The sequence below is a fragment of the Nuphar pumila genome, chromosome 12 (assembly GCF_984573655.1).
Source record: "Nuphar pumila chromosome 12, dmNupPumi1.hap1.1, whole genome shotgun sequence".
Classification (NCBI taxonomy): Eukaryota; Viridiplantae; Streptophyta; class Magnoliopsida; order Nymphaeales; family Nymphaeaceae; genus Nuphar; species Nuphar pumila.
This window is the reverse complement of record NC_143260.1, coordinates 29328247-29342874: the sequence shown is the minus strand read 5'-3', so window position 1 is coordinate 29342874 and position 14628 is coordinate 29328247. Positions and strand designations below refer to the sequence as shown.

Sequence of the window (14628 nt, the reverse complement as noted above, 5' to 3'; positions counted from 1 at the left end):
GAAGATCTGCGTGCAAAATTGTTACAATATGAGATGACTCTAAAGGGATTTTCTGATGAATCATCTATGCATACTGGGGCACATGAAGTTCTTGCTACAGGGGTGACTTATGCACGAGGACGAGGAAGCTATGATATCAAGGGAAAGGGAGCACAAGGGAGAAGTGGTCAAGGAGGTCGTGGATTATTGCCTACACCCAACACATATATCAATCTACAAAGACAGAGGCCAATTCCTACTTGCTTTCTGTGTAATAAAAAGGGGCATATCAAAGCTAACTGTTGGTTCAATCCCCTAAATAAAGGAAAATCAACACAAATTGAAGCAAAAAGAGGCACAGACAGTACAAGGACCAACGGAGAAGTAAAGGAGTTATTGTTGTCAGCTTTAGCAGAATTGAATCTGAAACAAAATGAGCAAGGCACTTGGTATGTGGACTTTGGCGCAGCGACTCACGTTACTGGTGATGCAGGTAAGCTCCTAAAACTTGTTCCTTACATTGGTAGAAGTAGTATAGTTACTGAAGATGGATCACACCACTCTGTCTCTCATATTGGAAACTCCATTATACCCTTGCCCGAATCTTCAATCAACCTTTCAAAGATTCTTTATGCTCCTAATATCAAGAAAAACATCGTTTCAGTTTCTAAACTTGTTGATGATATCAAAGCCTCAGTTGAATTCACTCCCTCTTCTGTTCTTGTCAAGGATCTCTGCACGAAGGAGACGTTCACTAGAGGAAAACGACAAGGCAATATGTATGTTTTTCAAGAAGATCCTTCATCACATATTCGCTCTGCAGACCCAAACTTGAAGCTCCAATCATCGTTGCCTTCTGAAAATCGTGTTTTTAGTGCCTCTGAAGTCAATAAGCCAAACCTTTGGCATGGTTGTCTAGGTCACTGCAGTAGTAGTTTCATTGAAAAGCTTGTTTCAAATAACCTCATTCCCAAGTCAAGTTTAGGAATAAATGTCAATGACAAAAAATGTTCTAGTTGTCTCTTATGTAAGAGCCATGTTTTACCATTTCATTCTATCAATAAAAGAGCTTCAAGACCTTTTGAGACTATCTGTTCTAATGTTTGGGGGCCTGCTCCAGTTGCTTCCATATCTGGAACTAGATATTATCTTTTATTTGTTGACAGTTATTCTCGCTATTCTTGGATATTTTTCATGAAACACAAATCTGAGACTTTCAAGTTGTTCCGTAACTTCCATTCCTTTGTTAAAAACCAATTTTCTGAAAACATCCTAAGTTTCCAATGTGACAGAGGAGGTGAATTCTCTTCCATTGACTTTACTAACTTTCTTCAAAGTAACGAGATAAGAAAGAAGGTGTCTTGCCCACACACACCTCAGCAGAATGAGATTGCTGAAAGGAAGCATCGCCATATTGTTGAGAGTGCGATGAGCATGATGCATGACAGTAGTCTTCCGATCACTTTATGGACAGAGGCTTTTCATTCTGCAGTTCATGTGATAAATCGATTGCCCATGACTGTTTTGGAAAACAAGTCTCCTTACTTGTCTCTCTTTGGTGTACATCCCAACTACTATGATTTGCATGTGTTTGGTTGTTTATGCTATGTTCATGTTGACAGTTCAATGAGACATAAGTTTCAGGATAAGGCCGTGAAGTGCAGGTTTGTGGGTTATGCTCATGACTATAAAGGGTACAAGTGCTATGATCCGGTGAGCAAGCACATCAAAATATTAAGAAATGTCATCTTCGATGAATTGAATTTTGATTGTCGATGTACTAGTTCTTCAGAATCAAAACCTAAAGTTGAAGCTTATTATCCTTGGTTGAATTATGAACTTCTCTCAGGAGCTAGTGATGTTTGCTCAAGCTGCACTCAAAAGGATAAGAGACCTGTGTCTACTGATGAAATGATTGCCCACGAAAATACAAACCAAATTTTGAATCCAGAAAGGTATAAAGGCATCGTCTACACTCGACGAGAAAGAGAGCCGCCCACCATAGTTAATTCTGATATGGACGCATCCTCTACATCCAACATCGTTGATACTAGAAGATCCACACGTTCTCGCCATCCAATTGAAAGGTGGGTCAGTTATGAAAATTTCTCATTAGATTTTCAACTCTTTCTAACAGCCTTGAATAAAGAAGATGAACCCACAACGTTCTCTCAAGCGTCAAATTCCAGAAGATGGATTGAAGCAATGAATGAGGAGATGGAAGCTCTACATGAATGTGGTACGTGGGATGTCGTACCAAGACCACCTGACAGAAACGTTGTTGGTTCGAAATGGGTGTACAAAATAAAGTATAAACCAGATGGGACTATAGAGCGATACAAGGCGAGACTTGTAGCCAAAGGTTTTACACAGGAACAAGGACAATATTATGATGAAACTTTTAGTCCAGTGGTGAGGATGGGGACAATCAGAGTCATACTTTCTTTAGCTATTGAACATCAATGGACTATTAGCCAACTTGATGTGAAAAATGTTTTTCTTCATGGAGATTTGAGAGAAGAAGTATACATGGAACAACCCACTGGTTACGCAGAAGGCAATCCTACAAAATATGTCTGCAGACTAAAAAGGGCGATATATGGATTGAAGCAGGCATCTCGATCTTGGTTCAACAACTTTTCTCTTGAAATACAAAAATATGGTTTTAAGAAATCTCTTCTTGATCACTCCTTATTTATATTTAAGAACCAAGACACAATTACTCTGTTGTTGATATATGTGGATGATATCATCATCACTGGTAATTCCAATGAGCACATTGAAGAAGTCAAACATCTCTTGAATCAGAGGTTCAAAATGAAGGACCTTGGCAAACTACGGTACTTTCTTGGAGTTGAAGTCGACAGTACTTCTGAAGAGATGACTCTCACTCAACATAAGTATACCATTGATGTTCTCAATAAAGCGGGTATGAAAGACTGCAAACCCTTGAGCACTCCTAGCGTTCTTCATCAAAAGCTTAGCTCTCAAGACGGAGCAGAGATCCATTTGATAATCCCACACAGTACCGTAGCATAGTGGGTATGTTACAATACCTCACTTTTACTCGCCCTGATATAGTCTACTCGGTGAATCAAGTTTCTCAGTTTATGCATGCACCATGTGAAGGGCATATGAAAGCAGTTAAAAGGATACTACAATATCTGAAGGGAACGGTTGGAGATGGCCTCATATATAAGCGAAAGACAAATGGGCAAAATGCACATGAGATCACTGTTTATTCTGATGCGGATTGGGAGGGAGATCCAGATGAACGCAGATCAATATCCAGCTATTGTGTTTTTGTTGGGATGAATTTGGTTTCTTGGAGTAGTAAGAAACAAAAGGCTGTTGCCAGATCCAGTACAGAGGCTGAATACAGATCAATGGCAGCCGCCACTGTTGAGGCTACTTGGATTAGACACTTACTGACAGAAGTCGGAGAATCGATCTCTCGATCACTTCTTTTGTGTGACAACCAGAGTGCCATTAATATGTCCTTTAATCCAATCCATCACAGTCGTGCCAAACATATTGAAATAGACCAGCATTTTGTGAGACAAAAGGTAGAAGAGAAAGAGATTGAGCCTGAATTTGTTCGAACTACAGATCAAGTGGCAGATATATTTACAAAAGGATTGACAAAAGACAGATTTTGGATGTTAAAAGGCAAGTTGTTCATGGTTCAAGATCATGCACAACTTGAGGGAGGGTGAAAAGAAGTGTTTTCTCTTGTTACGGGTCATGGATCTGTAGATCCAGACCCGTGACATTCACTTCTTATTAAAGGCATTGTGTAATATAATTTATTGTAATGAAGGTATTTTAGTACCCTAATTTTGTAATAGCATGTTAATATAAATGAGTATACACAACAGCCGACCCTAATATAACTGGGTATCGTTTTTTCCCCAACTTCTCTCTCCCTTTCTCTATCTCTCTCTGTTTCTCAGCTCTCACGCGTGGAACGACCTGGAGATTGAAAATCAAACAACCTACTCACCAAGAGGATACATTTTATCTCAAATCAAATATGCAGTTGATATTATTGAGCGTTCAGGAATCACTGACACAAAATATGCTGATACTAAACGTGAAAATGCGAGCTGAAGATGGAGTATTATTAGATGATCCAACCCTTATCGACAATATATTGGATCGTTGATGTATCTATCCATTACAAAGCCAGATATTGCGCATGCCGTACATTCTGCAAGTTAATTTCAACATGCGCCCACAACCGTCTACATAAGTGCAACATTAAGAATAGTTCGATACATGAAGAAAACTATATCTAAATGACTATTCTTATTCTCTTCCTCATCCTTAAGTCTTATTTCTTACATTGATTCTGACTGAGGAGGAGATCCCAATAACCGTCACTCAACTACTGGTTTTTGTGTGTTTTTAGGTGATTCTCTCATTTCTTGGCGATACAAAAAACAACATAAAGTGTCTTTATCCTCTATGAAAGCTGAGTACAAGGCAATGGCTACTACAACTACTGAAGTTGTGTGGATGAGAGCACTACTTTTCGATATAGGTGTTAATGTCTAAGAACCTTCAAAGGTATGCTGTGATAATAAAGGTGCCATCTATATAGCCAGCAATCACACATTTCACGAGCGAACAAAACACATTGAGATGGATTGTCACTATGTTCGCGAAGAATATTTGAAGGGGACTATTACATTGTCATATGTCCAGTCCAAATTTCAAATCGCAGACTTCTTCACCAAAGCTCTTCCACTACCTCAATTTTTGTATCTTCTTAGCAAACTTTCAGTGATTTCCTCATAAGTTTGAGGAGTGTTAAAAATAAATTTGTATTCAAATACCTGATAAGGGTATTTCTATCTTTTATCATATAGTATAATCCACTAGAGACTGAAATGTAATTTAGCATTGTAATAAATAACCTGCCCAACAGCCATATTATGACGGTTGGACACAACCGTCAAAATATGACTGTTGGGCACAACAGTTAAAATATGATCTAGGGAAAGGCAATCCAAAGAGCTGGACTGCCTCCCATGTGTTGGAGTGAGGCTCTATAAATAGAGCCTCACTCCCTTGTTATTCCTCAATGCTCTTAGAAGCATTTGAGGGTTTTCTCTACAGTTTTTTCCCATCTTATAGGCTTGTATGCCTTTTGTGCTGTTTGATATTTTTATCTCTTTTGAGATTGTATTTGGTCCATTAGTGACCAACCTTAAGTGAGTTTATTAAAGCCCTTTGTTGGCATTGTGTTTGTTTCACTATTGTTTCATTACACACTCTAACCATTTTGGCTAGTGTTCTAGCCAAAAAAATGGGGATTACAAGACGCTTTTTGTACTTGAGTTCTATAAAACCTGTACACCAATGTCTTCAAACAAACAAGGAACCGTACCTCTTCCCAACTTGCCTTCGATAGATCTGTCTCAAAGGTTCTTTCTCGGCCAGCTCCTCTCCAGATCCCTAATGTTTTAAGACATGATCTAGAGAGAGCGGTAGCCGAGAGATTGAGAGACGAGTGGAGAGAGAGATTGAAGGAGAGAATGCGTACCGGACGGTGGCAGCTTGTAGGCATCGACGACATCGGGGTCGGGAGATAGGTCGCAGACTCGCAGCGTCGGGGTCGGGAGACAGAGGAGAGGGCAAAAATGTTTTGCCCTAATCCTCTTCAGCCCATTTCATTGGGCTCTATTTTTTTTAAGTCCAAAATTTGGACATATATGACCCTGGGTGCATTGACCGCACCCAGGGTCGGGTTGACCGCATCGGGTGCCACGGGTGCTGCACCTTGTTGGCTGAATCCCTGTGACATAGATCTTATGGTATAAATTGTTTTCCTTTAAAAATCCTGGGCTCTTGAAACTGAGGTTTTTCATTATCTGGGATGGTGGCAATGTGACTGAAGTATATTTCTGATTACTTTTGTTGCAAATGAAATTCAGATATCTGCACCTTTTCAAACCCTGTTGAGGAGTCTAATAGCTGTATTTTTGCTTGTCCATGAAGTGAAATTCTTTTTGTTTGGTGACACTGGTAAAATGTTCGGTGATCTGCCTTCATTGTCTTTAATAGAGAGAACTAATTCTGCCATGAGAAATGGTCCATTTTATTATCCCAGTGCAATGAAGTAATGCATCTAGCTATGAAGAAGTAGGATGCAGACCTTTGGATGTCCAATGTCTGCGGCACTGTTGAATTTTAGATTATTCTGCTTACTAGTTGCTCAAGAATTGTCCTTGTGCAATGGATGTCCAATGTCTGGAACAAGATGGTTGTTCTGCTTGTGGTAGCTAGCACCAATCATTCTCAAAAGGAATCCAGAGGGTTGCTAACTCGATATCATTTTTTTCTCTCATGGCAAGTTTATTTTTTGCACCATTTGCCCACAAAATTATGACAGTTGTCTTCCATGCTTTTGGCCTAGGATCTTAATTCTTGCATTTTTTGCAGGTTTGAATGCTTAGGCTTAATTTTGTGTTTTCACTACATGGCTGTTATGTGCATCCTCTCAATTCTTGTAGTGTTGACTTTTCATTGAAATTTTTTAATATCATTCATTTAACCTTGCCCATTACTATAAATTGTCATTTTTATCTTCTATTATTTCATTGCTGCTTCCATTTTATTGTCTAATATTTGATATTTTAATTTAATTAATTTATGTTGATGTAATCATTTGTGATTTGTTTTGTATGACAGGGGAACGGTTGTAGTTTGCATCATCCCGTGGCTAAGGAACCTGCTTCTTCAGCATTCTAGCAGTCTGATGGCCCAGGAAATTTCATTACATGCATTGAATTCCATATACCAGGTCAACAACAAACAACAACAACTACGCCTTCATCCCAAAACAATTGGGGTCAGCGATATGAACCAAAAAAGAAATTCATTTTGGGTCTTCCACATGAATCCTTTTCCTCCAATCATTTCTATCCAACGCCATGTCCTCGGTGAGGTTCAAAGCATTCATATCCTTTCCTATCATCTCCATCCAAGTCTTCCTAGGCCTACCCCTACCTCTTTTAACTAATATATTTTCCCATTTCTCCAACCTTCTAACTGGAGCATCATTAGGCCTTCGTCGAATATGTCCAAACCACCGTAAACGATTCTCTCGCATCTTATTCTCAATGGGTGCAACACCTACCTTCTTACGTATCTCTTCGTTCTGAATCTTATCTTTTATTGTATTTCCACACATCCATCTAAGCATCCGCATCTCAGCTACACTCATTTTTTGAATATGATGTCTCTTGGCAGCCCAACATTCCGTACCATATAGTAAAGCGGGTCTAATAGTCGTCCTATAAAACTTTCCCTTCAACCGCAATGGCATTCTACGATCGCACAGCACTCCAGTAGCACTTTTCCATTTCATCCACCCAACCTTTATCCTATGATTTACATCTCCATCAATTTCTCCATACTTTTGAATGATAGATCCCAAATATTTGAAATAATCATTCACCGGTATATCTTGCTCACCAAGCTTCACTACACTCCCATCACTACTTCGTTGCTTACTAAACCGACATTCCATATATTCAGTCTTACTCTTACTCAACTTAAAACCTCTAGCTTCCAATGTCTGTCTCCATAATTCTAACTTAGCATTAACCCCAGCTCTAGACTCATCAATCAAAACAATATCATCAGCAAACAACATACACCACGGTACATTTTCTTGAATTGATCTCGTAAGCTCATCCATCACTATCGCAAATAGGAAAGGGCTTAAAGCAGATCCTTGATGTAACCCAACCGTTATCGGAAAATTGGTTGTCACCCCTCCACAAGTGCGGACATTGGTTACTACTCCTTCATACATATCTTTAATTATACTAATATACTTGAGAGAAACACCTTTCTTCATCATTGTCCACCAGAGAACGTCCCTAGGTACTCTATTGTATGCCTTCTCTAAATCAATAAAAACCATGTGCAAATCTTTGTTCCTCTCTCTATATCTTTCAATAAGTTGTCTAAGAAGATGTATAGCTTCCATAGTTGATCTTCCAGGCATAAAACCAAATTGATTCTCCGATATCATGACAACCTTCCTCAACCTAGACTCAATCACCCTCTCCCAAAGTTTCATAGTATGACTCATGAGTTTTATACCACGATAGTTTGTGCAATCTTGTATATCACCCTTATTCTTATATAAAGGCACCAAAGTACTCTTCCTCCACTCATTAGGCATCTTATTTGTTCGCCAAATCAAGTTAAAAAGATTTGTCAACCATTCTAAACCTTTCTCTCTCAAGCATTTCCAAGCCTCGATAGGTATACCATCTGGGCCAACTGCCCTTCTTGACTTCATTTTCTTCAAAGCCTCTGCAATTTCTTTCTTTTGAATCTTGCGCATGAAGTCACGATTTATCTCATGAAAAGGAATGGAGAAGTCTCCAAGATCTTGAGCATGACTATCATTAAATAGCTTATCAAAATAATCTTTCCATCTCTCCTTAATCTCCTCATCTTTGACTAAAACCCTTTGCGTTTCATCTTTGATACATCTAACCATACCCAAATCCTTTGATTTCCTATCTCTCATCTTTGCAAGCCTATAAATATCCTTCTCGCCTTCTTTGGTATCCAACTTGTCATAAACCTCCTTATATACCTTAGCCCTCGCGTTTCGAACAACTTTTTTAGCTTCCTTCTTTGCTATCATATACTTCTCCAAATTCTCATTATCACGACTCTTACTTAGATTTCTATAACACTCTCTTTTAACCTTAATAGCTAATTTGACATCCTCGTTCCACCATGATGTATCCTTACCTAGTGGTGCACCGCCTTTAGACTCACCCAATACCTCCTTAGCTACTTTTCTCATACCACCCGCTATCTTATTCCACATTGATTCTGAATCCTCCTCGAGACACCAATCAACTTCCTTAACTACCTGCTCTACAAACATTCCTTGTTTAGCTCCTTTCAGTGCCCACCACTTAATTCTAGGATCTATCCTATGTCTATCCCTTTTGCGGCATTGTCTAATTCTAAGATCTAAAATCCATATACCAGGTCCATTTCTTAATTATTATATTCGGTTTCATATTCAACTGCAACGTGTTATTTGGAAAACTCATGATAGACTTTGGAGCACAATGGAGTTTTTTTTCTTCTTTTCTCACTTCTAAACATCATTCATTTATTAATTCAAGAGTTTACGTTTTCCAATGTGAAACTTGGTAGTGCTAGAAAGTTGTTTACATTGTAACATGCTTGTGTTGATTGCTTAATTCCCTTTGTGCACAGTATATGGTCCTTATTTTATGGTGCAATCGAAGAATCTCCTGAAAGCCAAAAAAACCATATATGTGTGGCATGATTTTCATGTTGTGATATTAGCCAAAAAATCGTATATGTGACATGATTTTCATGTTGTGATATTTCTTTTTTTTTTCTTCTTTCAATATTTTTGCTCAAAAAAAAAGATATTTTGCTACACTTTTGAAATATTTGCATTAATGGCTATGGTATAGAAAGTGCATATACGACCTTTTGCCCCTGACTCTAGTGAATAATTATTTTCTATGAAAGGCTAACATAGGATGCTTGAGAAACATCCTTGCTTTATCTAGTTTTAGAAATTGAAAAAAAAACATCAAGGGACTAACCCCAAAAAATATTTTATGATTTTGTATGGCTGTAAAGTGAAGACGAACTTCATGGCGTTTAATCTTCAAAAGTTAGCTCCCTTTTTTCCCTTGTAAAGTACTGGAAAATATCATGGTATGTTTGAGAATTCACTATTCCTATAATCTTTGTTTGAATTATTGACTGTTTAATATTTAATATGCAGCTTATTGAATCAAGGACATCAAACTTTGAATCAGCCCTCAAGCTGTCCACCTGCTTGGACCTTCTAGAGGTGTGTATGCAACGTACTATATATTACCAACAATCATCAAAATTTTCTGCTAATGGACATCTTTGTTGGAGTTGTACAAAGTTGATGAGGAGCTGCTGCTTTTCATGTGACCAACCTATCTCAGTTCACGTCAGAAAGCCCCCTTTCAATCCCACACCCTCCTTTTTATTAATTTTTTTTTTAAATTTTTCCCCTTTTCAAAAATTTCATTCAACCTCTGACCATATAAAAAAAATCTATTCAGGGGCTTTTGTTTTCAAATTTGTAATATGAATCCTAATGGAGAGCCAGACCGGATCCATACCCAAACTCTCTTTATATATATATATATATATATATATATATATATATATTAGGCCCTCTTTTCTCGTTCTTCCCCGTTAGGCCCAATAGTTTGAAATGTTTTATGATAGATCTGGACCATTAGATGTGTTTAGCATGCTCGATTTAGTGGGAATGAACTCTTGGATCATGATTTTTCGATGAAAAAATATATTTTTATGAGCTGGGAAAAATTGATGCCTTCATAGACATTGATTTTGGATCACGGGAAAAACCTGTATACAGGTCAGATTCCGATGATCCAAAAGCCCTTCTCTACTAAACAAAACCTATAGATCACATCTATGGTGTTTGATGTGAGAAAAGTACCGAAAACTACTATTTTTGAAGGGGCCTAACGGGGTAGAACGAGTGCATTACTCATATATATGTCCTATTCACTTTTTGAAATTGCCGTGTCGTACCCTACGTACCTGTACCTGTACCTGTACCTGTACCTGTACCTGTACCTGTACCTGTACCTGTACCTGTACCTGTACCTGTACCTGTACCTGTACTTGTACCCATATGACATAGGGTGCACTGCACTGCCATGGAGAATTGTGTGAAAGGTTAGTCATGGACATCAAGATATCTGGCCCGTGAAATTTTGATCAATGGGGCAGTCTTTTAGGCACGTTATTTTCACTTCTTGGGTGCAAGGAAAAAGGGTAAAAATGTTGGCTAATATGGAAGTGGTAGATTTTCCTTGCATGGTGGAAGATTAAATCATGATTCATTGGTGAATTCAATGATCTAGCTTAATGGCCTGGCTTCGGTATTTGTTTGATGTGTTCTAGCTCGCTAAGATTGTTTGCTAACTATTAAAACACTTGCTTTCTGAATCTCTTTTTTTTTCTCCACTCCTTTTCACATTTATCCAAATAATTTATCTTTCAGAAAAAAAACTAATGGTGCTTTTTTAGCAGAATTCTGATGATGCGACAGATGATACAAACATGACCCCAGCTGTTGTATATGAAGATGAAGGTGACAGCGATGCAGAGTTGACAGAGGCAATGGAAACTGATGGTGAAGAAAGTGACGAGTGAAAGGGCTTTCCCGTAATTGAAGATGGCATCAAAAGCATGGTTACCATAGTTTTAGATTGGTGGGGGTGAAGATCACCATGTGGCTGGACATCCTGTTATGTCAAGAGATCATGACCGGAGATCAAAGTACTCTGGGCATGCTAGAGTGATGGTAACTATACAAAGACAAATTCCAGTTATGACAGGAGCCAGTTCCAATGAAATCTGAGATAACGGATTCTGCATAAAGTTGGTGAAGCTTGTGTGCAGTTGGAGGTTAGGCATCCCAGCAAACCTGCCATTTCAACGTTTGTCGTCAACCATAAAATGCTTATTCGCTATATTACTGACATGCTCCAATTTAGTCCCTTCTCATGACACCTTAGATACCATCCTCAAAGAAAACAACACAGATACAGTGTCTGTTGGCCATGTCCATGTGACAGATTAATTGCCATTTATCTACCAATCTTATCATTTAATTATGTAATTCTGTGGCACCCCTAAATTTTCATTAGCTTTTCTTCTTCGTCTTAGTGAAACAAAAAATGAAGTTAGTAGTGCCAAACACATTCATAGCAAATGCATAATGTTTGTTGGTGACTGAACTGCATAGCTTGTGAAGATCCTACACTTGATTAGAACGAGCCTTTTATCCCCCTATTTTGGGTAATTGCCTAATGTTTCTTTTCTTTTTGTTATTCAGCATTTCTCAATAGATGGTATCATAAAATACAGTTCATTGTGTAAACGGATCGACGTTTTCTGCTCTTGCTATAATCATTAACCCCAAAAGACCAATTGTTGACACTGCTAAAACTGATTACACGAGTTATGCTGCTATCAAAAGAAATAATCTCAATGAGAGAAATGTGGTAACTAGGGCTGGTAAATAGGCCGAACAACCTATAGCTTGAGGTGTTCAAGGTCCGGACAACCGAGCTGAGCTGAAGCATGAGCTTGAGCTCATGAAGTGCCCAACCTAAACGAGTGGAGCTCGAACAATCATGTTACTGAAGTAATACATTTTTTTATTGGAAAGGCAAGCTGGGGTTAGGCAGACCCCCACCAGTTATTATTCATCATACCACTGGGTTTTGAATCTGCAACGTCCCACCACAAGGAGCCGCGCACTGACATCTCCAACCAACCACGCGGAGCCTCCCGTTGGTAAAGTAATAGTGTTCCAAAGCTGGAAGTAATAAGATTTGAACTCTTACTTCTTAGTCGAGCGTGAGTTGGCATATTTACACAAAATGTATATTGTTTCAAAGCTGGAATCTATAGGATTTCAACTCTAAAACATGTTTTTTGCAAACTAAATACTTCAATGACTTGCTGTATACTGTACCATATATGTAAAGTGTATATAAAATATATATATTTATTACTCCTTAGAGCTTAATATGAGTCGAACTGAGCCAAATTGAACGTTTGTTGTTTACGTTCTATTTGACAAGTTTGAATGAGCTCTTTACGACTTGCTATATACTTCATTATATATGTAAAAATGTGTGTAAAATATACTTCTGCTTAATGAGTCGAGTCGAGTTTAGCCAAATTGAATGTTTTTTTGTGTGTGGCTTTGTTTATTATATTTTGCAAGTTTGAATGAATTCTTTATGAGTAAATCATGAACATTATGTGTGTGTGTGCGTGTGTGTGTGCGTGTTTATTTAATATTAAATTTTTTTATAACTAATATTAGCTGCATTCAACTGATTAAAATGATTAACATACCATTAAAAGCAATGATATTTTAAAAAACATATGGTTACTTTTAAAGATCGAGTGAGTATTTTGTTTTGGAGGAAAACAAAAAGTCAAAATTCACTTTACAAAATATATTATTTTATATTTTTATATAAAATATCTATTTGTGACTAAATACAACTCAAAACCTGGAGTTTAAATATGTAAATTAAGATTCGTACACAAAATTTGTGAAAGAAAGAAGACATTGTAGTGTCAGAGAAAAGATCTACAAACTAGCACACAATACAAAACTGACCTGCTAACATTTGGTTCTGAACCCATTAGAATAGGTCTTACTAGTTAATCATGTCGTAGTAAATGGGCTTAAGTCTTGTTTAGAGGTTCATAAACCTGACCCAAGAAGATTTGGAAATTAATCTTAAGAGTAAAATTCTTTAAAAAGGCTCAATTAGACCCGCTAATGGCTCTAACCACTCGGGTTTGGTCCTGGTATTGAAATCTCAGAGTGTGAACTAGATCTGGACAGGAGCGTCAGTTGAAGAATCTGCTTTCTGGAATACATTTATTGTTTCTTTAGGGTATGTTTGGTTGGATGCAATTGTGATTTAAAATTTCATGCAAGTGATCTCATTTGCACAACTAACCAAACATGTGATTTGAAATATAATGCCAATAAGAAATGGAATATGATTTGAAATCACATTTGAAGTGAATCTCATGTTATTCCAAATCACATGGTGGAATATGTGATTTGAAATCATGACTTCAAATTACATTTGATTTCATCTCAAACATACCCTAAATAAGAATTTTGCTGAAGATTGGGATATTCCCCCCTATTCCAAGTTTCAGTCCCCATGTGGGGTACTCCCTTCTGCATGGGAAAGCATGTTAGGAAATGCTCAAGCAAGAAAACAAAGAAACAAGAACAATCAAAACACAAAGAAGAGGGACACACAAAGTGAAAAAACCTTCCCTCAAACTAGAGAAAATAAAAAATCATGGCCGCCCAGAGAAAAATCTTATTGCTTTTTTTCCGACTATTATAAGAGAGAAACAAAAGAAAGTATTTATACAAGAAAAATGCGATAACCCTAAACCTAAACAAAACATGTCTGATTCATAATAAACCGAGACCCGCGCCAGGGGAGCCCCCGAACCCCCCTTCCTTCAAGGGCAAAAACTCTGAATCAGGCTCCACAACTCATCAAAGCATAGAGGCTCCTCCTTGGGGTCGAGGAAAGTATACCACGGTTTTATGCTACTAGGATGGCGACCATAATTATGGCCGGCTAAGATCAGCACAACCAGGTCTCCTAGCTTGGAAGCAGTTTTTCTGCTCCCTATGAAAAAAAAAAAATTAGCTGTAGTGATTGAGGACCTGGTACTGTGCCAAGCTGGCCCATGTTCGAATCCCTCTGCCACATGAGGCTTAAGAGTTGTCTGATAGGGGTCTGCCTAACCCCAGCTTGCCTTTCAAAAATAAAATTCATTGTGAACATGAAGCATCGACCTCTTATAAATGTGGCTGATCAACTTTACCGACTCTTATGAAAATAAATAATATTATAAACAATAAAGTATAGAAATTACTAAAAATATAATAAGTTATAAATAGTGTTAGGCACGCATCAAAGTGTATTACATGGCACTTCTGCTTGTTACCATCAGGGGTCCCTTGGATGAGGTTTGATCCAATGA

The 14628-nt window shown here is 37.9% G+C and overlaps 1 protein-coding gene across 1 annotated transcript in view; it reads left to right on the top strand.

Annotated features, from left to right (window-relative positions):
• Positions 1-11835, top strand: part of LOC149820465 (uncharacterized) — a 50096-nt gene extending 38261 nt beyond the window's left edge. The window contains exons 10-12 of the mRNA XM_089982678.1: positions 6676-6787; positions 9791-9859; positions 11110-11835. Of these exons, the coding sequence (XP_089838804.1) occupies positions 6676-6787; positions 9791-9859; positions 11110-11232 (304 nt within the window). The 3' untranslated portion in view covers positions 11233-11835. The remainder of the gene's footprint in view (positions 1-6675; positions 6788-9790; positions 9860-11109) is intronic.
• Positions 11836-14628: the final 2793 nt, after the last annotated feature.